The sequence below is a fragment of the Dendrobium catenatum genome, unplaced genomic scaffold (assembly GCF_001605985.2).
Source record: "Dendrobium catenatum unplaced genomic scaffold, ASM160598v2 fragScaff_scaffold_1035, whole genome shotgun sequence".
NCBI classification, from domain to species: Eukaryota; Viridiplantae; Streptophyta; class Magnoliopsida; order Asparagales; family Orchidaceae; genus Dendrobium; species Dendrobium catenatum.
The window spans coordinates 655213-677651 of NW_021319497.1; the positions used below are offsets into that span (position 1 = coordinate 655213).

Here is a 22439-nt window from a genome sequence, read left to right on the forward strand (position 1 = left end):
AATTCTTTCATGAGTTTTAGAGCAAAGAAGAAAAGACAAACTTCCTCCTCCCATCTACCATTAGTGCATGGTCGATCATGAGGTCAATCACGGATTCGTATACAACGCCTAAGGAGAAATCGACATGCAATCCCCTTTCTTTGATCTAGATTGGGAATACGAGGATTCCTTGGAAAGCTACTAAATCGCATACTCTATCATCTCGTCGAGACGGACCAACGGAACATTGGCAACTCGTCAGCCGACCATCAACGTACCCTCCTCCGGCTACTTCTCCGGCGAACAATACCTTACGCGTCATCCTTAAGAACTTATGGGATTATTAATGATTGAACAATCTGTGAAAAATCTTGAGGTTTTGAACATAAATATTGATATACATCATGAATTAGATTAGTTAGAAACCCAAAATATTCTGACTATGATAGAGGTGCAGTATAAAAACAACCTGCATGAATGAAGAAGTGAGTATTATATTAATACACGAAATTGAGTAACATCTTGCTATATGATGCCGCTATATATGAGCACCAATAAGACCATTTCATGGAAGTTGTGAAAAGTCTAGATTAGTTGGTGATAATTGTGTAATAACTTGTATCTTTATTTGTAGAAGTTATGGTTTAATTAGGGGTGTTAAAACCGGGTTTCGGGTTGAACCCGGAATTGACTCGGGTTCAAACGGGTCAACACTAATCCGACCCGAGTATGTAAACGGGTCGGAAATATGGACCCAAACCTGACCCATCGGGTTGCCGAGATGACCCGACACGACACGGGACGGCGGAACATGCGGATGACGGGTGCGCGCGGGCGAGCGAGTAGGCGCATGTGCTTGCGGGCAGATGCGCGGGCGCGAGCAACCTTGGGCGCTCGGGCGGCGGGCTGGCAGGGAGCAGGTAGCCACGGGCGGTGCGCGGGCAGCTGGGGCTGGTTTGCGGGTAGCCGAGGCAAGTTTGCGGGTAGCTCATTTTAAATGGGTTTGTGGGTTAACCCGACAACTCGTCGGATCAACCCGAACTCGACCTGTTTTTCGAACGGGTCGAATTTTGGAACTCAAACCCGACCCATTTTGAAATCGGGTTAGGTTAAACTAGAAATTTTCGGATCGGGTTCGAGTCGCGTTTTCGTGTCGTGTCAAATATTGGCACCCCTAGGTTTAACAATAGTGGTTGAACGCTCCTCGTGCATTAGAGTATCTGGAAAAAAAAAAACTCAATTTGAGCTTTTTTAATTTTCATTTTTCTCATGATATCAATTGTTTTTAGCTTTAAATAATCCCTAAACCTTTAGATCTTGATGGGATTTTGAAGAAGAAGATCAATCAAAGATGCCTGGCTTCATATGGGTTTTATATTGGAGATGACAATTGGCATGACATCATGATATGATTGATGAGATTTTGTATGATTGTCTTGATATGGTCTATGAGAGTCATGGTATTAATGTTGAGAATATATATGATCATCGTGCTATGAGTAAGATCATTTACTTTCTCAAGGTGTTAAAAAGTAGGGATCATAAGTATCATGATAATTAGAGCAATATTTAGCCTGTTTTTATGATGTAAGGGTCGCAATTCGCAAAGTTGTGTCCTGAACAGTGAAGGATTATAAATTTTGTTTGAAGCTGTCTTGAAGGAATTGCTTAAGAAGTTGATTAGGTGATGGCTCTGTAGAGAATAAGAGAGCTTACAGGACATTGTAACAAAGCTATTAGGATGGTTTGGCCGAAATGACGGAGAAGTAGAGACGGGTGAGTTGTTGATTTTGTTAAATGTGAACTGCAGTCTGTAGAACACCCCGGAACAAAATTTCAAAGGATTTTTTATCTACGAAAGTAGGTTTTTTATGACAGTTTTTTGATAGAAAATTGTCTGTTGGATAAAGAACTCGTCCAAAATAGATGTTGGTTAAATCTATTGGAAGAGGCTTTTATGATGGATTATGATTTGCCAGTAATTACTGGTAAATTTCCGATTTCAGAAAACTTATAGTCGAACTGAACGTCTCGAAAAGATTAATCCAACGATACTAAATTCGACCCAGTATTAGCCCAAATAGGTCCAAATCAGAGACTCAAAGCGCCTTTGGAATGTTCAAATCATAATTTGGATTACCAAACAATTTCAAAATGTGACATGCTTATAGTAAATCGAGCGGCTCGACGAGATGAATCCAATGAGCCCAAGATCACTGAATTATGATATTTTTAAGACTTTCAAATGCCCATTAAACGGTCCACGAGCAAGGGGATCAATATCGGCCGTCCATTCAAATCACTCCCAAGTCTCAACATACTCTTGTTTTCCCTCATATTTACTTGTCATGTTACTCACAAAAAATTATAAATAGATCCCTCATTCTTCATTGGGGGGAGGGGCCGAAGTAAGGAAGAGAAGGGAGAGGAGGAAGCAAGGAGGGAGGAATAGGGAGGAAGGAAAGAAGAGAGGAGAGGAAGAGAAATCCGAGATCTCTCTTGCACCAAGCTTCTCCTCGACCACCGCCTAGCCACCGACTGTCGTCGGACTTCCTCCCAACCACCGACTTTCTCCCAACCATCAAGTGTCACCGGACTTTCGCTCGGCCACTAACTGTCACCAGACTTCCTCCCAATCACCGATTTTTGTCGGACTTCCGCCTGACCAACAACTATCGTCAGACTTTGCGGACTCTTGCCCGACAATCGATCGTCACCAACTATGGCCTGTCGGACTTCCTCCCATACACCGACTATAGTCCTTCTGACTATCACTGACTACGATTTTTTCGACCTCCGTTGCTCGTTGACTACGGTCCTTCCTGTCACCGTTACCCGATTTTGGTCTTTCCGACCTCCGTTGCCTGCCAACTATGGTCCTTCCGACTATCTTCACCTGACTACGGTCTTTATGATCTCCATCGCCCGCTGACTGTAGTCCTGCTGACCAAACAAACATGTCAATATTGATTTTTCCCATTTTTACCCCAAGGAAGGACCTCATTTGTAATCGACTGCAAACACTAATGGATTCATTCAAACTGGGCCATGCATTGTGATTTATTTTTTTTTAGGGGTTTCCACATAAACTTTGGTGTTCTTATGAACGCTACGTCCCTCTCTTTTATCTGATTGTGTGTTGGATCTTCATAAAAAGTTAAGATGCAAAACTTTATATTTTTCTGTCGCGGTGAATATTCCAAGACACAATAATGAGTAATCTGTTTTATGAAGAAATATTCATCAGAAATAACGACAATTATTCCTTTGATAAATATAGATGAATTTTTCACTGGATGATTGAGTTATTGGCATTATTTTTTGTTGGTAATCTGATGTATTTTTTAGTTGTATTTATAATGAGTTAATCATCTACATGTTATACACCAAATATAATATATTTCATACAATATTTAAAACAAACATTCAATCCCCCCTTCTCTATGATCTTGTTCACTCCCATCGATCCTTGCTTCTTCAATCTCAGTTCTGCCCTCATCTTCTTATTTTGTTTGAATATCACTGACTCATCTCTTGTTGGATTATTGCATCGACGCATGCTTGTATCTTCTGATTCATACGAGATTGTAGATCCTTAATGAAAACAACTATATGAAGCCACATAATTTCTTGCAACTTTTTTCCTACATAACTAACATATGGACTTCATTAGCTTTTGTACTTAATGATATTGCTTATCTCTAATGGGTGTGTTTTACCCCATCGTGCTAAGATTTCTTCTTAACTTAAGATTAGATCATCTCCAACCAAACTGCATACGGTGATATGCCATCTGCCGTTCGCTCCCTTCGAATGCTAAATTGTACATCAAAATTCGGGCATCGACGTCAATTTTTTGAATATATACAAAGTATTTTTTTTAATTAAAATTGGAGGTTTTTTTTTTTTTTTTTGAATAAATTACTGCATTTTTTAGTGTTATTGTATTTTTGGTTGGAGATGCCCTTACATTAAAATATTAAATAAAGTACTAAGATGATAAAAATATAAATATATTTGTATCGAGAGGGAGGTGCCTAGGGATGTAAACGAGTCGAGTCGAGTCGAGTTTAGACCCTTATCGAGCTCGGCTCATTACATGGAAAGCGAGCTCGAGCTCGTCTAACTGTAAACGAGCTCGAGCCGCCTCAACAGCCATGGGCGGGAATTTTTAAATTTAGGCGGGATTTTAAAAATTAGGTTGGATTTTTAAAAATTAAGCGGGATTTTTAAAACTTACATAAAATTTAAAATATCAAATCAATCACCAATACTTTTAAAATCCCTATAAAAGTAATATTTTAAACTCACTTTACTCCTAAGGAAACAGCCCCTAATAATTCCTCTCTTATTATGAAATTTAAAACACAAACTATGTGTAATTCTAAACTAAAAAGCAGATGATTAATTGCTCGCCACTTAAAAACAACTTCTGTACGATAAAAAGCTATTTATATTCATTACTTAATTATGATTTCAAATTAATTAGTAAAAAAAATTAAAGGATGAAATTAACACACTAAATTTCTTGCGATTGAAGAAAGAATATTAATTTATAGGGGGGATTTACATACATAACATTGCAAACTTGTTTATTTACATATTTAACTTTTAAAACTCTTAAAATACAAATTGCATAATTAAAAATTCCCTAAAAAAAAAACAAAAAACTATAATTTCCCTATTATCTCATTTTTACCACTCCGTTTTGTCTCCATGAGAGCTCCTTGTGTGTGTGTGCGCGTGAGAACTCCTGTCAGACTCTATTTCTCATGCCATAAACTTTATTCTACTACTGTTGCTCCTTCATCATGCCATTGCTCGAGTTTTGGAAGTTCAGTTGGTATGACTCATGCCCAAAATTTTTTTCTGCTTAGTCGTTCTTCTTCCAGTGAGAACTTGCCCTTCTCGGTGAGAACTCATCTTGCCCTAAATCTTTGTGCTTGTTGGTTTCAATTAGCATTTTATCTTAAATGTTTTGTTCATAATAATATGGTGGGTAATATTTATTTTGTTTTTAAGTAATATTTCTTTTGTTATTAAGTAATCAGATGAATTCTATCAGATCGAAGAAATTGAGAACTTGCAATGTATGATATTTAAAATGTATCGAAGTGAAAATCATGGTAGAAGATGTTATCATTGCCCTTGAAATAGGATCCAAAGTTTTCTAGGTGGATTGATGAAACCAATCAATCGTCTTCGAACATGAGTCATGATGGAGATGACTTCAGAAAATTTTAAGTCGGTCAAATATGAGTTGATTCAAATTACAATCGTCTAGTTGTTAGTGTTCTTATTTTGTCAATGTTACTTATTGGTAATCATTCAATACCAGAGACAATCTAGCAGTTGGATTTGAAAGTAAAATTTATGTATTGGTAATCTCTTTTTGTAAGTGTTAATTTATTGACAATTATGCTGTATTTGAAAGAGTGCATTAATATAAGTTTTGATTTATTCTCCATTCCAAGTTGCTTGCTTGACTCATGGTTTCTTGCTGAAAACATTTTGCACATTATTACTTAATGTTATTGGTTTCTTCTACTGCACCCCCACCCCATCATCTAGAGGTGCCAATATTTGACACGACCCGAAAACCTGACTCAAACTCGATCAAAAAATCCAGGTTAGGATCCCGAACCCGAAATGGGTCGGATTCGGGTTGTGACCCTTTGACCCAAAATTAACCCAAAATTGACCCATTTTTGACCCGACAACTTAAGATTGACCCGTTTTGACACAAAAAGCAGAGATTGATCCATTTTTGACAAAAAAAATTAGCAATTTTTTGTTAGCACCGAGTCATTTGGGTCGTGTCGGGTTGACCCAAACCCGAAGCAAGTTGGGTTCGGTTTGAAAAAATGACACTTTCGCAAAAACGGGTCGAGTTCGGGTTGACCCGAATAGTGCCGGATCAATTTCAAGATCGACCCCCACCCCATCATCTAGAGGTGCCAATATTTGACACGACCCAAAAACCCGACTCAAACTCGATCAAAAAATTCAGGTTAGGACCCTTTGATCCAAAATTAACTCAAAATTGATCCATTTTTGACTCGACAACTTGAGATTGACCCGTTTTGACCCAAAAAGCAGAGATTGATCCATTTTTGACAAAAAAATTACCAATTTTTTGTTGGCACCGAGTCATTTGGGTCGTGTCGGGTTGACCCGAACCCGAAGCAAGTTGGGTTCGGTTTGAAAAAATGACACTTTCGCAAAAACGGGTCGAGTTCGGGTTGACCCGAATAGTGCCGGATCAATTTCAAGATCGACCCGAACCCGACCCGTGACCCAAAATTGACATCCTTACCATCACCCCAATTTGATTATTTGAAGCCAACAATATGTGCTCTTACTGTGAGGAGTTTTCTTGTAAATTGGTTTGAGAAGTGCAAGCTGCCGAGCTATGATCCAAAAAGGAATTTTTAAAAACTAATTGAGGTAATGGTTGTGCTAACATAATGAATTCATCAATCGTAATTGTTTGTACAAACGAATTAGCACTTACAAAATATTTTCCAACAGACCATATCAACAAAATTGTTCACCCTAAATCAACAAAATAATTCCCAAAAAGATTGGCAATATATTTCCCAAAAAATGTTGTAATACTCTAATATTTATTTGATGAGTAGGTTATCTTATTGGATTTTTGCAAGTCATTTTGTGGTGTCTTGAAAGTCCACAAAGGCCGTATTTATGTTCACTTCCTTTTGTTGGAATTTAGCTCTAGAAATTTTTTGAATAATCTTCTTTAATTGGGACGTCCTCTAGGTCTCAAAATTTTGGGCACACCAATTTGGACTTTATCTTTAGCAAAATACCATTGACTTTTGGCGTTGCTATTGCACATTCGTAAGCTTGTTTTTTTATTTTTTTTTTTTGACGGATCACATTCGTAAGCTTGTTGATACTTGAAATTAACTTAATTTTGTCAACCAAGAATAGCATGAAGTCATTAATTATTAACTAAAAAAAAACTTTTATACCTACTAACATGATAGAAATGGTCAATATAAACATTCCAAAGTGAATGTTCCTTGTTACCAATTATTGCAGTTGTGTGAATGCACGGTTGACCACTCATTTGCCAAAGTTTATAAGTGCATTCTCTAGCATCAATATTCACCTCACATCTCTCTTTCCAGGCTTCAACCTCGAACTTAGAAGATGTTGACTACCTAATCATATTTAACTCCTTCGGTGTTGTAGCTACAATAACACACTCCTCATCATATGGGACTAGTTCTCCTCTCTATCCGCTTGCAATAAGTTTCCACTTGAACCTTTGTTCCATTATCATGCCCCTAATCATATTAACGAGGTTAACCACAAGTTTGCATCTTGCTGTACTAATCCAATAGTTGAAAGATTCAATCATATTATTGTCTAAGCATGATTCTTTATTTCAAATGAGAATTACTTTTTGACCATTTATACGGTAAAGAAGTCAAATATATAAATGAACAGCTGAACATAGTTTATTTCCAAATCAGTTGAACACCCTTGATGCAAGCTATAACTCTAGACTTATCACTAGCCATGATCTTGACCCCAAAGTTATTAGTAACGAAGGTGGATCGTAGAAGCTGTTTGAAACTGATAGCATAATGAAAGCATACGACTTATAATGCTTTATCATCACCAACTTCAGCTATAAGATGATAAGTATTTAAGCTTTGAAAATCAATGTTGTTTGAAACAACATTAATAGCCCTGTTGATGCCAGGACAATGCTCCAAACTTTCTAAGACCTGTAATCACAACTTAAATCTACTGACATCCATTATACTGTTCTATCATCCATATCACCTCAGTATCACCGTCTTGTAAACTTTGGGAGAAGTAGGATATATATGATGGTGTAACAAATCATTTCAACATTTTCTTTGATGGAAAAATAGTTCTTAACGAGGACGAAGGTCAACGTCTTCATTAACAGGTCAGGTCAGGCTAGGCCGAGTGTGAAGGACCGACTCATCGAGTAGGAAATTTCAAATGGGAAATCTTGTAGGACTCAAATTTAGCCTGCTCTGTCGATCTAGAACATATATTGTAAATAACTAGTGGACTACAACCTGTCATCTAAAAATATGTGGATTTTGTATTCTTATTCTAAATTCGACTATATGGTTATATTTTGATGCCAACATTTATTAATAAGAATTCTCACATATATGTAGGGGCACATAAACATCAGGACAAAACCCGTTCATTCTAAAGATATGAATGCTGAAATGTTTTTAGAACAACAGTTCTCATTCAAAACCACTAATCTGAATTACAAATGAGCTGAAAAAAAAAGCGGTAGCCAACTGCAAATATGTCTCTATTAAACGCTGCAAAACCTAAAAGATCATAATTGATGCATATATATCATCTATTATAACCTTACATAGGGTAGAGAAGTTTCATTTAATCAAATGATTCATCATCATCATCGGGTAGAGGTTGAGCAGCTGCATCAATAAGCTCTTTCTCATGGCTGTCACACAAATTGCAGAACAATTACTAAAAAAATTATCTAAAATATTTAATCACTGAGATGTTTTGACTTACAGTTGTTGTTGAGCAAGATCAATATGGACTTCAGGAGGAGCAAGGGCTGGAGACTCAACAAAGTGAAGATTTGGATCCCTGCAATGTGTTTTGTAATAATCAAATTTTAAATAAAATAATTTGTGAATTTTAGTAAGATTATATAAATAAGGATCAAACATAATAATGGCGCATTGTCCATGGATACTGAAGATGGAAGATAAATAATTTACATAATTAGTTATGCAAAACAAAATGATAGGCGGAATATTGATATTCAAACAAATAAAATAAAATAAAATGAAGAACTCAAGATCACATTTGTTTACTTAAAATACCATAACACTAAAACTGCAGGTCCAATGCAAATAAAAATAAAATACATGTATATAATAGTTCAAACTAATCTTGAAAATTGAATGTCATTTACAAGAGAAGATCATGATGTGTCTTGTGAGAAAAACATAGAGCATTTACAATGCTTATTCGTATTGAATTTATTATCCTCATCAATGATTTTATTCCAATGAAGTTAAATATAGAGTCAAGCTCAAGAGTAATCATATCATACCTGAAGCTTTGACAAAAAAGAGGTTCACTTTTCAAAAACCTTAATGCTTAATTATTGATAGTGGCAGTATAAAGAATGTCATATCTACTCAATACTAATTCAATGTAGATTAATTATTGATAGTGGTTTTTATTCACAAATGAGATTATTTATTAGTGGGAGTATTTTATCATTATAACAACTACCCTCTATCCATTTTGTGTGCTTAAATTCAACTTCAAACTACTTTGTTTAATATCATATGGCATAAAATTACTTGAACTTTCTTTGTCTATCTCTATTGATTGAAACCTTTTTATTAATGAACAACGAGATTAGAAATGGCATAACAAACAGGCATGAGCTAGAAATGCATAAGTGAACTAAGGCATTCTCTAACTGAACTTCAAACACATGAATGGCATCGCTCACGAGTTCCAGCCGAATGGCAAAACTTCCGTTATTTGGTTGTCGGTGAACAGTGCGACGCCACAATATTGGCGTTGCACTGTTTACCTACATTATTTTTTTGTCTCTGCCGGATTACCGAAGAAACACGTGAAAGAGGAGAAAGACGGTTACCTTCTGCAATGGGTGCGCGCTAAATGGAGTTTGATTGAAGATTAATCACGCCATTTTTTAGTTTCATTGCATTTTGGAGTGATAAACGAGATTTTTGGTTGGAGATGCCCTAACTAAACGTCAAGTTTTATTATTTTAGATCTTTTATGCTAGTAATGTTAGTTTATAAAGTAACCACTGGACATAAAACCACCATAAACGAAGTAAAAATAACAAATTTACATAACGTTTGATGTGACAATAATACATCAAATACCTATCAGAAAATTTTACCTCACGACCAAAATATCCTAAAACAAGGAATATCAAAATTGAAGGATTAAAGACGCAAAGCTTCCACTTTTCAGTCCCAGAATTTTATATGTATTCAGAGGCTTCCATATTCATTGCAATAAAATATCATGTTATTTACATGTTTGTCGGAAACCAGTGACATACAGAAATCAAGTTGAAATAGCGAGATCTTTAGATTTCAATTACGTCTTCTAAAATTTAATAATATACTCTAAACCTCCTTATTCCAGATATCGCTACCAGGTTAAACACACTTGGATAGAATAATACCTCTGGATAAATTTGACAACAAATCAATTATAATAAAAATAAATGCCAAATTAATTTTTAAGAACTGAAACTCACTAATATCCATCTCTAAGCCCTCCAAACTTCTCCTGCCCCGCCGTATCCCAGCAATAGAACCTGATCTTCCCGCAATTGGTGTGGAAATCCAAAGGATGAACCTCAACACCAATGGTAGCTGAACGATCCCCCACAAAAACAGATCAGCTTGCAGAAGTAAAGACGATAAAACAATATCATCTAATAATATAATTCATACGTTCATATTTCTTCTCAAACTCCCCAGTCAGATGCCTCTTCACAAAGGTGGTCTTCCCTGTAAGAGATCCAACATAAAACCTTATAAAGCGGAAAAAAACGAGAATTTCTATAAAATCCGAGAATGAAGAGTTAGGTAACAAATGTATCGTCACCTGTCCCGCCATCACCTACGATGACAAGCTTGAAGTTAGGGTAATTCACCTGCTGCTGGTTCGGGAGCGCCTGCAATGGAAGAAAAATATTAAAAAATAAAATTAAAAATACCACAGAAATTGAGCGATTGGTGATGCTAAGCCAAAACCTAAAACTTAAGTTATTAATTCAAAAAAAAAAACAAAAAACAAAAAACAAAAAAGAGCTGCACCATTGGTTTCCTTCTTCGCGAGAGTTTTGGAAAGGATTGCGAGGGTTTGGTTCTCAGAGAAGAGCTGCGGGTTATTTATTTGGGAAGAGCGTGGTCTGTCATATGGCTTTCAAATCACGCGACTCTCTTGGCCGTCCGATTTATTCCCGCCTGTGTTTTAGAATTGAAACAACCCGTACACGTGGTGAGCGAATCCGACGTTCGTTTCTTTGACGCGGCTTTGATTGCTTGCGTTGTTTTCACGAAGGCGAACATGGTGGGCCCGAATAGGTAATTGTCTCCTTGAATTTTAAGAGAATTTTTAATAGTTCAAATAGAGAGAAATTTTTGTGTGCTAAATTGTATATTAATAAGTTTTTTTATATAGTTTTAAGAGATTTTCTGCTAAATTGAATGGCCAAGGATTTTCACAGATTTCTAATTCTTGAATTAAATAATGTATTAAAGACGTTTTTTTTCTATAGTGTTTAATGGTTATCTTAATGATTTTTTTAGCCCTTCTTTTATCTTTGTTAAGATTGTCCTCTTTTTCCTTATTTATTTTTGTTGCATCATGGAATATTCGTGGCGGTAGAGAAATATAAAGTTTAACGTCTTAGCTTTATACGAAGATCCAGCACACAATCAGTTAAGAGAGAGAGGGTGCAGTATTCACAAGAGACATCATGATTTTTACGTGAAACCCTTGAAAAGAGGTAAAAATTATGGAGCATAGCCCAATTTGAATGAGTCTACTAGTATTTGCAGTTGGTTACAAATTAGGCACTTTATTGGGGGGAAGGCTTGGACTTGATGTAACAAATATACATCATAGAAAGTGTGTTATGTGGTGAAAACAGGAAGAATCACTGTTAATGTGTTTGCTTGATCGGAAAGGTCATAGTTGATGGGCGACAAAGGTTGAAAGGACTGTAGTCGGTGGGCGACATAAGTCGGAAGAACCATAGTTGGCGGGCGACGGAGGTCATAAAGACAGTTGTCTGGCGACAAAGGTAGAAACGACGGCGTCAGGCAGAAGTGCAGTATTGGATAGAAGTCCGACGAATGTCCGGCGACGGGCAGAAGTCTGGCGTCGGGTAGAAGTCCAACTGAAGTCCAGTGATGGGTGGAAATCCAGCATTGGATAGGAATCCGGTGACAGGTGGAAGTCTGATGTCGGGTAGAAGTCTATTGATGGACAGAAGTTTAGCGTCAGATAGAAGTATGGGGTCGGGTAGAAATCCAATGACTATCGGTGGATGGGCAGAACTCCGACGTTAGTCTGCAGCGGGGTGAAAGTCCGTTGGTGGTCGAGGAGTAGTCTCTTCATTTTCTTTTTGTTTCCTTGCTTAATTTCGACGTCAGTTGGCGATCAGATAAAACTCCGACGTCGGTCAGCTAGCGGGTGAATGTCCGACGATGTTTGAGGAGGAGTCTCTTCCTTATATTTCTTTTCTTCATTCTCTTCATACTTAGGTCTCTTTCTTCCTCCCCCTTTTGATGTTTCCTTCTATGAGAAATGAAGGGTCTATTTATAGTTTTCTGAGAGTGGCATGGCTAGAAAATAGCAGGAAGATTAAGGGTAAATCGTGAGTAGTTTGAATTGACAACCGATGTTGAATCTTTTGATCATAGACTATTTATTGAGCATTTGAATGTCTCAATGATATCAGAATTTGGCGATTTTAAGCCCGTTGGATTCGTCTCGTTGAGCCGCTTGATTCGATTATAAACATGTCATGTTTGGAAACTGTTTGATAATCCAAATTATGGTTTTGAACATTCTAAATGTGCTTCGGGCCTTTGATTTGGGCCAATTTGAGCTCGGATTGGGTCGAATTTGGTGTTGTCGGGTTCTTATTTTTGAGACGTTCAGCTCGTCTATAAGTTTGCCGAAGAAGCTAAGATGATCTTTGATTTAATTTTGCTTTGAGATTCATGCCCGATCAAGATAATTTTTTGATGATATATCAATTTTGTATTGTAATAAATGAATTATCTAATTTATTATAAGATAAGTCGTAGAATGTGAATTTTGAGGGGATTAATTCGGATGAGACTTTTATTTCTCATTTATTATATGGTGATGATGTTTTTATTTTTGAGAAAGCTTCTATTTTAAATAAAAAACTAAAAGGTATTTTGGATTATTTTTCAAAATCTTATGGCATGTTTATAAATAATTCTAAGAGTTATATCATTTTTTTTTCAAAAAATTGTACTACATGATATTGGACAGATTTTGGTTTTGATTTTCGACAGGTGGGAAGCACGAGGACTCACACATATTCCTAAAAGACAAGAATTTTGATTTATCTCTAGTTCTAAGGAAAGGAAGCACGGGGACTCCCACCTAACCTTAAAACACTAAAGATGACTAAGTAGTGAAGGGGCCCAACATGCTTAATTCAACACTAATTCAGTCATGTTACTAAGAGATAGGAAGCACCGGGACTCATACCTATTCCTAATGGATTAGAATTTTGATTTAACTCTAAGTCTAAGGAAAGGAAAGACGGGGACTCACATCTAACTTTAATGACTTTCTGCCAAAATTTCACCATAAAAAAAGCCCTTAGAGATGTAGGAATAGAATTTACTGAACAATTATTTATAAATAAGAGGGTATGTGAAAAGCTCATGCTTATGGAACATCTTCCTCTGTAGCAATGCCCACCCACTCTTTTCTTTGGTTGCAGAGAAATTTATGTTTCATTCGATCGGTAGCCTTCTAATGTTGCTTAAGGGGGATCCTCCAATGCAACCAACTTTGAGATGGACCAAAGGCTATTCCTACTGATGAGGAAAAAGTCTAGTGAGCTTAATATAGCCTTAATAATGATTATGAAATGAGAAGAGGAGAACAACGAGGATTTATGGGAGTCTTCTTGAACTTTCGTCTCATGTAAATTTTAATCCCTAAATGAGCCTCTACATATGCTCGGTGATATTTTTGTTGGAAAAAATGGGTCAGGGTATGCTAATTATATTACTATATTTAGTCTTAGGTAGAGCTGTCAAAACCGGGTCACGGGTCGGGTTCGGGTCCAACCCGAAATTGATCTGACACTGTTCAACCTGTCCTGTTTTTGCAAACCGGTCGGTTTTCCGAACCCGAACACGACCCGCTTTGGGTCCGGGTCAACCCGAATCCGACCTGATTCAGGTATATTTTATTAATTTTTTTTTAATTCAATTTATTTAAATCTAAATCAAATTAAGGTAAGCTTTACTTCAATTAATTTAAAATAAATAAAGATTAATTTAATTTGGGCAATAATGTTTATAATTTTTTAAAATATCATTTACTTATTTCATAAAAATCCATTAAAACCCTCCTAAATTAATTAAAAACGGGTCAAACCGAGTTGATTTCGGGTTTCCGGGTCAACTCGAACCCGACTCGGTTTTATAAACGGGTCGAAATCCCTAACCCGAACCCGATCCGGTTCGGGTTCGGGTCGAATTTTCAGGTCGGGTCAAATATTGACACCCCTAATATGAGGTGAGTATAATGTCTATGTTAGTTTATATATATCAGAATGAAGTCCTTATAATCCATGCGCATGCATTTATATGTATGGTTCAAGTAAAGTTGTGCCATATATTCTTGAGCTCATATATGTACAAAATAGATCATCTGAACATTTGAAGGTTAAACAGCGTAAATATTGTTGTTTTGTGACTTTTGTCTATATATAAAACTCCTTAAGGCTTCATTTGGGTATCCTCCACCTTTTCTAGAAGTGAGATTTAAAACAATTGTTTGAGAAAACAGAGTTTTCAAACGGAGAAGTGAATATCCTAAAGCTTTTTAAAACATTACAAAAATACAGTTCCCCAAAAAATATTTATGCAAGTGTCACAAAAAAAAATCCTCTATTTCCAAAGGCAAAAAAACGCTCAAACAAACATAAGCCTGAATCACCCACAAACAACTTTTTGTGGCGTGACAGATGTGGAATGCCGGCATCTATGTAGGTGTTTTGCATGTATAAGTATAACTCTCTCGTACATTTTTATTTTTGATGTTATTTTCCTATTTAAGAAATTACTTTGTGCATAATTCAGGAGGGAAAAATCATTCGAATTGTGAGTATACATACAATGTGTACATTATACATAGTGTGTGTCAAATTTGTGTACATATACTATATACAGTGTGTGTATACTCATATGTCCAGACCATTCTTCTTGTACGGAATCTACACACAATAATTTCTCCACTTTTTGGGGGTGGCATATGAAAATATTGTCTAAATATGAAAAAAAATTGAATTTTGGCCTAAAATAATGAGATATATTTATGTAAAATATGCTTTGTTCACCTTAGGCTATCTAGCGCCTTGATTCAGAAGTATACTCCTTCATCTTTGAAGTGAATGGAGAGAGCAGTGCTTCCAGTTCCTTTAGCAAGACTTCTAGAAGAACATCTTCCTTAGACCGGAGAAGGGCGGAATTGTCAAATGCTATTCTCGTATATGATGCGCCGAATCGCAAATGAGTTCCATGGCTTCCTCTTTCTTTTGCCAAAGTCCTACCTCCAATCAAGGAAGCATTGGTAGCATGCGTCAGGGGATTCCTAACTCTTCCAAGTGCAACCGAGACCCTAATTTCATAACGAAGGACCCTCTGGAAGTGGAAAGAGGGTAAGCAGAACTGCTGAAAGAGATTCAAGCGATGCCATGGATGTTATTAGAAAATAACCACCAAAAAATTAACATGAACAAATAGGTTTAAAGAAGAATATTTTGTTATCTGCTCAAATTTTTCTTTTTCCTTTTATTTTGAGGGAATTTAATATTATACTCAGACATACAACCTCAAATTCATGATCTTTTATTTGGAGAGAAAATACACAATCATAATCAATATGCGCTTCTCTCTATAATGTATATGAGGAAATTATTCTAAAAATGGAAAATGATAAAATCAATTATTTTAAAATAGGAAAAAAAAATTAATTCAGAAAGTTTTAATAAAATTTGAAATAAAATTCTAATTAAATTTTAATATATTATATATGATTATTATTATTATTATTTTTTGGCCATAGTCCACACTCTCGACGCCCACACACTCAAATCAAATCCCATCCCCCACCTTCTCTCTACAAGCTTATATGCTGCGCCTTTTATTGCCTTCTCCGACTATAGATAAAAGGCGGAGAGGAGCGGGACGACGAACTCGAGATGCTCATCACAATAACCGCCTCAGTCTCTCACTCCTTCCTCTCTTTCTTCTACTCCCCTTCTCCCTCCTCTCCCAGAACCCTAATCTCCTCGCTTCTACCGAACAAACTCAGCCTCCGATCTAGCTTCTTGCCATTCTCTTCTCTCGGCCGGCGGAGGCACCACCTCCATAGCCAGCCAACGGGCTCGGTGTCGGCGAATACCATGAATGCCTCGTCGCAAAAGCTAGAGAATCCTGACGATCTTATCGATTCCGTGGAGACCTTCATCTTTGATTGCGATGGTTGATTTCTACTTCCTCCCTTCGTCTCCACCGTTCTCATTTACCTTTTACAGTTTTACCTAATGAATTCCCGAGAATTCATTCATGTTGTTTTCATGTATTGCCTTTTGCAGGAGTGGTGTGGAAGGGCGATAAGTTGATTGACGGCGTTCCAGAAACCCTGGACATGTTACGCTCAAAGGTTTTTTTAAAGTGTTGCTACTTTGTATATTTTTATTTTTTATTTTTTCTTCAATGGTTAAATTGGTTTCGTTGTGAACAATTTTAGGTTGTTTTCAATTTTTCATTAGGGGAAGAGGTTGGTGTTTGTAACTAACAATTCAACCAAGTCCCGAAAGCAATATGGCAAGAAGTTCGAAACATTAGGTCTTAATGTCAGGGAGGTTAGTTGATATTATTAACAATTTTTAATTCTTCGACTAACTTGCTGGTTGTTTTACATGTATTTTTGGTTTCATTTTCCTTTGACGATATTCTTTTGACATGTTTTATTCTATTAGGAGGAGATCTTTGCATCATCTTTTGCAGCTGCTGCTTATTTGAAGTCGATTGATTTTCCTAAAGATAAAAAGGTGAGGATCTTGAAGCTAATTGTGTGTGACCCAAAATCTACTTTAGTTTGACTCCTCATGCAAACGTTAGTGGTCAGCTGATAACGTGGACAATATATTGCATTCTCAATTTGCAGCTTTCATGTCTATGATATAGCCTTCTTGTTGTTAATATAAAATGTTAGATATATTATCTTTTTAGGGGTTATATTAAATCAGGTTTTCTGTTAGATAAAGTTATCCTATTTGTTTGTATTAGGGTATGAAAATTATAGATTCTGTTTGTGCAGTTAAAGATGCTGAGGATTTTTTGAGGATGTTTGTGCCAAAGTTATTGTTGTATTTTATTTAGATGGAAGCATGCTATCTGCTATTAATCAAATCGCAACAACTCTAACAAGGGAACTCACAACTCAGCTAAGGGATAATGCATGTTTGACTTGATGAGATCTGACTATTCAACTTATACAATCACTTTGTTCTTCTTTCTACACTGCCACATAATTCAATTGGCCAGTTACCCTTATTATTAATTACATCTTACTGATGACTGAGCACATTATCTAAACTCAAAACAAACATCAATAAACAATTGCATCTTCTGCAAAATAATGCTGTCAAGAAATGGAACAAAGCTCACAGTCTTTTATGGTTTACTTGATCAGGAACCATTTCCTAAGCTTACTATTCCTTGGCCTTAATAGTTTCATGAAGAATCCCTTTATTTCCATAGGTAGATTCTAGTTTGCTTTTCTTTATGTGCAATCTACTGGTACTTAAAGCAAGCTCACTCTAATACAAGATGGCTGACTCACATGCCTGTGGCACTGCTATAAAACTTTGAAAAGGTTTTTATTTGAAAGTACTATAAGAAAGGGCAAAATGTTGAAGGTTTTACTTATCACATTACATTGAAATGTTTAACCTTAGGATAATGCTATGGTTTCCAAAAGCATCTTGGTGTCTAAGATTACATCAAAATGTGTTTAAGTTTAATGAAAGCTAAATAATATTTATTTATCATGTTCATATACTTGAGCATTAGTTGTTAATCATGACTTGCACTTTTATTTACTGAAACTTAAGGCACACATCATGGAGCATTGAGAAAGTCGCTGCTAGTCCTTTTTGGAGTTTTTCATTTAATTCATGGTAACAACCTTTCTACAAAAGTATAGAGGCTGAAGACACCAATGCTTTCATACCCTGTATTAGTGGGATCTACATGCGCTGGGCACTCCCTTTTTTTTGGCATGAATTCTTGATAACTCTCTTGAAAGATTTGTTTCCTTCCATTTGCCATTTTTTATGATACTAGGACTACAATTTTGCCACTTGTTAGGTTGTTTCAGCTGAATCATATATCAATTGTATTAAAAGCGTTTAAGCTTTGTTATTTGTACAAACTTGTATGCTTGTGATTTTTTTCTAGTTTAGTGTTTACGGATGAGAAGTATTAGCTTTACAATCTAAAGTTTTTTTTTTTTTTTTTTTTTTAATTCAGGTTTATGTGATAGGTGAGGATGGTATACTTAAAGAGCTGGAGCTTGCTGGACTCCAATATCTTGGTGGTCCGGTATGCTTTTTGCTTATCAGGATGTTCATTACAGATTTCTACCATTAGTGTTGGTTACCCGTTACCTTTGGTGGTCAGCTTTTTTGATTCAATTTTTATGGTTTGGAAATTTCTTCATACGCTGATAATTATAATGTAAATATTGGTTAAGTTGATGCAAGTCAGCTAATTGTGCTGCTAATTTAAGGGATTTGTTTCATTTTTGTTTTAAAAAATTTAACAGTTTACTGAATTTAAATGCCACCAGTACTGTATAACTAGTATCTTTTGTTTGGCATTGTTTTATGATTTGTTTATACTTTTTAGCTGATAGTTGAAAACAATAAAAGTGAAACACAAAGTATATTTAGTAAACAAGTGTAAAGCAAGTTGTTATTAAAATCCAACAACAGGAAAATAACCCCCGCTTTCATGGCCATCTGAATACATAGCCTCAAAACCAAAAACAGAATGCAGGAAAATAAACTTCATTAGATTAACATAAGATAAAATGGAGAATGGGCCATTAGGACGTTAGGATGCTGATAGAACAGTTATTGGACAGGTCCATCCTGGACTGGCCTTGGTCTACCAGCGGCCCCAGTCAATGCCGCCCTTTGGGGGTGGGGTCCAGTAGCCAAATTAATGAGGACTTAATGAGGGATTAGGAGGGAAATTTCAAATTGAGGGGCTATTTTGGCATTAACTAATATTTTTTTTTTTATTTTTTTATTGTTTCTTGATACTTGATCAAATTAATCAATTTAATTATATTTTTATGCTTTAAATATATTGTTTAACTTAGGGTTAGGTTTTTATCTTGTGTTTTCTGAAATTTGGAAAGTTTTTTGGATTTGTTTGGGTTCTAGCGGCGTCTAAAGATTTGGGAGAGCTGGATCTATTGTATCTTGTTGTTTTCTTTCATCTATTATTAGTAAAAAAAATTCTGGTTAGTATTTCCGCCAAACTCTTCTTAACTTCTGGTTTGAAGCTTGCTGAAATTCAAATTCAGCCTAGGGAAGTCACTTTCTCATGTAGTATTTCCTATCAGATGCCCTAGTGTTAAATCATTGTTAGCACTTTTTGATTTAATAGTTTGATATTCTATAGAAATTAGGGATGGAATGCATATCTATCTTATAGATGCTTATTATTGAGCAGCAGAATTTAAAAAACAACATAGATGGTTATGAACATATAATTTTATGAAGTATATGACAATAAAATTCCATATAAGTTTTTTATAATCATTTAGGTTATGATATTTTAAAGCATCTCCATATAGTATCATAGTTTTTTTCTTGCAAATTAACAAGTTCGTGATAATAATATTCATCCATTCCAGTTTATCTTCTGAGAAGCTGGCAACATTGAACATGTTTGGATAATATTATTATGCATTCTAATATAGTTCATGCTATTGTAGTGCAGAATTCAGCTATGCATAGTAAGTGTATGACTGTATATGAGTTTTTGGCACTATTAACAAATATGATTCTTCTTTTGATGGCATAGTCTGTGTGCTTTTCAGTGTTATGTTGTTGCTGATTTTTAAATTTTGTATAATTTTTTTTTTGCATTTTTTGGTAGTTATTAGTTTGAATACCTGAAATTTCAGGCAGATGGCGAGAAGAAGATAGAGCTAAAACCCGGTTTTCTGATGGAACATGACAAGGATGTACGGTTTTTCTTGCCTCTCATTTCTATTTTCAAGTATGGCTTCTAAGAGCTCTTAGTCTGCTTCCATTTCAGGTTGGTGCTGTTGTAGTTGGTTTTGATCGATATATCAACTACTATAAAATCCAGTAAGGTTCCTTATTTGTTTAGTTTTTGTTTGCCAGATTAGTGTGGAGCATTTAGGAATTATTAATCAATTTTTTTCGTTGATTTGGCTAACGAAACATAATATTTTTACTTGAATTGATTAATATAAAATTTTGTGACCAAAATACCTCATAGCAACACTTGAAAATGGATTTTTTCGTACAATATAAATAAAGTTAATCCAATGTTCAGCCACCAGAGACAAACAAAAGGCCACCGATTTAAGAAACCGCAACAAAGCCCACTGATGACTAAACCAGCAAAAGCCGTTGAAATACCGCAACGTAAGCCACCTGCTAGAGGAGTTTACCGCAGTATTATAAGAATATAAGCCAACAAATCGTTGCGGAATGTCAAACTTCCGTCTACAAATTTTTTATAAAATTTCAAACTTTGTTGATCCATTATTTATATATCAAATATTTAAAATTTTAATATTGCATACATATCACCCTATATTATTTTAATAATAAATATGTTACTCATATTTCCTTCCTATCAGTCATATATTTCATTTCTACCACTCATATTTGATATAAAAATAAACTATAAACGGTATGTATGTAATATTAAAATTTTAGGCTTAAAAGTGTTTTTTTTTTCCCTTATAATAATTGTCCATGATTTCACTTGTTTGAACTCAGGTATGGAACTTTATGCATACGCGAAAATCCTGGTTGTCTCTTCATAGCCACAAATCGTGATGCTGTTACTCATCTCACAGATGCTCAAGAATGGGCAGGTTTGCTTTATATTCTAATTGCTCAATCGTTTTTCTTAATTGACCCGCATGACATCTTCAGATTTCTTTTTTTTTTTTTTTTGTAGATTCAGTTAATTTATGGTCCAATTGCATAATAGATAAAGGCTTTGCACAAAGTTTTTTTTTTTTTTTAAAACTAAAATCACAATTCAATCTCTCTAATATAATAATAATAATAATAAAATATGTTTTAATTTCATGTATTTGCATCAATTATTTAGGTGGAGGCTCTATGGTTGGTGCAATTCGTGGCTCAACTCAGAAGGAACCCATTGTAGTTGGAAAGCCCTCCACTTTTATGATGGACTACTTATCCCAAAAGTACGTATTGAAGTTTTTCATTATTGGATTGTATTATTATAATTATTATTTTAATTTTATATTGAGCTAAAATGATGAAATGAGAGAGATTGATACAGGTTTGGTATTCTCAAGTCACAAATATGTATGGTTGGAGATAGATTGGATACAGATATACTATTTGGGCAAAATGGTGGCTGCAAAACCCTGCTTGTACTCTCAGGTATTATCTCTTCTTGAGGAAAACTTTTATGCCAAATAATGGGTGGTGGTTATAACCGCTGAAGACTATTTTACCTTTTTTTTTTTTTATAGGCGTGACAACTCTGCAAATGCTTCAAAATCCAAACAATTCTATACAACCTGATTTCTACACCAATAAAGTTTCCGACTTCCTCAGTCTTAAAGCGACCGCTGTATAAAAAACGTGTAAAGTAAAGTTGCTTTATTTAAACCATCAATCTAATTTATGCTCCATTGTAATTGAGAAGATGTAAACAGAACGAAAGGAAGGTAGTAGTGCGGTCATTTGTATTTGTAACAAGGTCAACGCTTTACTTCGCATTTGAATTATTGAATTAGTTTATATCTGGATATAAATTCTTAGTTTTAATTATTAAATTAGAAATTGAAGCTTATTAATTTAGTTATATTTTGGCAAACATATATTAATTTAGTTATAAATTCGAATAACTATAATTAGGTTACTACTGATTAAGATTAAATTATCTTATAAAATTAAGTACTGCAATTATAATTAATTTAGTGATTGACTATCGATTTAATTTTTGTTGTTAATTATGTATTAACTAATATTTTAAAGTTATCTTATAATATTAAGATTACTGTAATTATGGTTTAATTTGGTAATTATGATATTGATTTAATTTATCGTTAAAATACGAATTAGACTCACATTGAGATCCGGTGTATTTTGATGATGTGGCGGACGAATTTGCTGGAAGAAATTAGACACTTGGTTTTGCTTGAGTTTTTTTTTTTGTTAATAAAAAGTTTTCTTTTTGCACTATTATAAATTATAATAGAAAAAACCATAAACAATAAATAGTCCATGATGTTCAGAAAGAGGTACATAGAACGAACGAATGCGAACGTGAGTTAGGAAAGATAAA

At 35.1% G+C, this 22439-nt stretch overlaps 3 protein-coding genes across 3 annotated transcripts in view; 2 read left to right on the forward strand and 1 right to left on the reverse strand.

Moving 5' to 3' along the window:
* The window catches only part of LOC110110177 (transcription factor 25), a 38279-nt gene extending 29989 nt beyond the window's left edge, over positions 1-8290 (forward strand). Inside the window, exon 5 of the mRNA XM_028698030.1 lies at positions 7890-8290. The gene's annotated coding sequence lies outside the window, so the exon portion shown is untranslated. The remainder of the gene's footprint in view (positions 1-7889) is intronic.
* Positions 8182-11005, reverse strand: LOC110110197 (GTP-binding nuclear protein Ran1-like). The gene is made up of 6 exons (XM_020841576.2): positions 10860-11005; positions 10648-10717; positions 10494-10550; positions 10295-10412; positions 8545-8730; positions 8182-8470 (listed from the first exon to the last, which is right to left on the reverse strand). The coding sequence occupies exons 1-6, from the start codon at positions 10860-10862 to the stop codon at positions 8401-8403; spliced, it is 504 nt and encodes a 167-aa protein (XP_020697235.1). The 5' UTR covers positions 10863-11005; the 3' UTR covers positions 8182-8400.
* Positions 11006-15944: 4939 nt separating this feature from the next.
* Positions 15945-21900, forward strand: LOC110110171 (phosphoglycolate phosphatase 1B, chloroplastic). Its single transcript, XM_020841522.2, has 11 exons — positions 15945-16313; positions 16427-16494; positions 16604-16696; positions 16814-16885; positions 18369-18440; positions 20038-20097; positions 20172-20224; positions 20888-20985; positions 21228-21327; positions 21426-21529; positions 21622-21900. The coding sequence occupies exons 1-11, from the start codon at positions 16031-16033 to the stop codon at positions 21726-21728; spliced, it is 1110 nt and encodes a 369-aa protein (XP_020697181.1). The 5' UTR covers positions 15945-16030; the 3' UTR covers positions 21729-21900.
* The last annotated feature ends 539 nt before the right edge of the window (positions 21901-22439 follow it).

What these genes read in the sequence shown, in the direction of transcription:
- LOC110110197 (XM_020841576.2), bottom strand. An exon ending in CGTAGGTGATGGCGGGACAG is followed by an intron (nt 10,551 to 10,647) that starts GTGACGATACAT and finishes GATCTCTTACAG; the next exon opens with GGAAGACCACCTTTGTGAAG. An exon ending in GGGCTTAGAGATGGATATTA is followed by an intron (nt 8,731 to 10,294) that starts GTGAGTTTCAGT and finishes TTCCATCTTCAG; the next exon opens with TATCCATGGACAATGCGCCA.
- LOC110110171 (XM_020841522.2), top strand. Translation starts at nt 16,031, where the DNA reads ATGCTCATCACAATAACCGCCTCAGTCTCTCACTCCTTCCTCTCTTTC. An exon ending in CTTCATCTTTGATTGCGATG is followed by an intron (nt 16,314 to 16,426) that starts GTTGATTTCTAC and finishes TGCCTTTTGCAG; the next exon opens with GAGTGGTGTGGAAGGGCGAT. An exon ending in TGATGGAACATGACAAGGAT is followed by an intron (nt 20,098 to 20,171) that starts GTACGGTTTTTC and finishes CTTCCATTTCAG; the next exon opens with GTTGGTGCTGTTGTAGTTGG.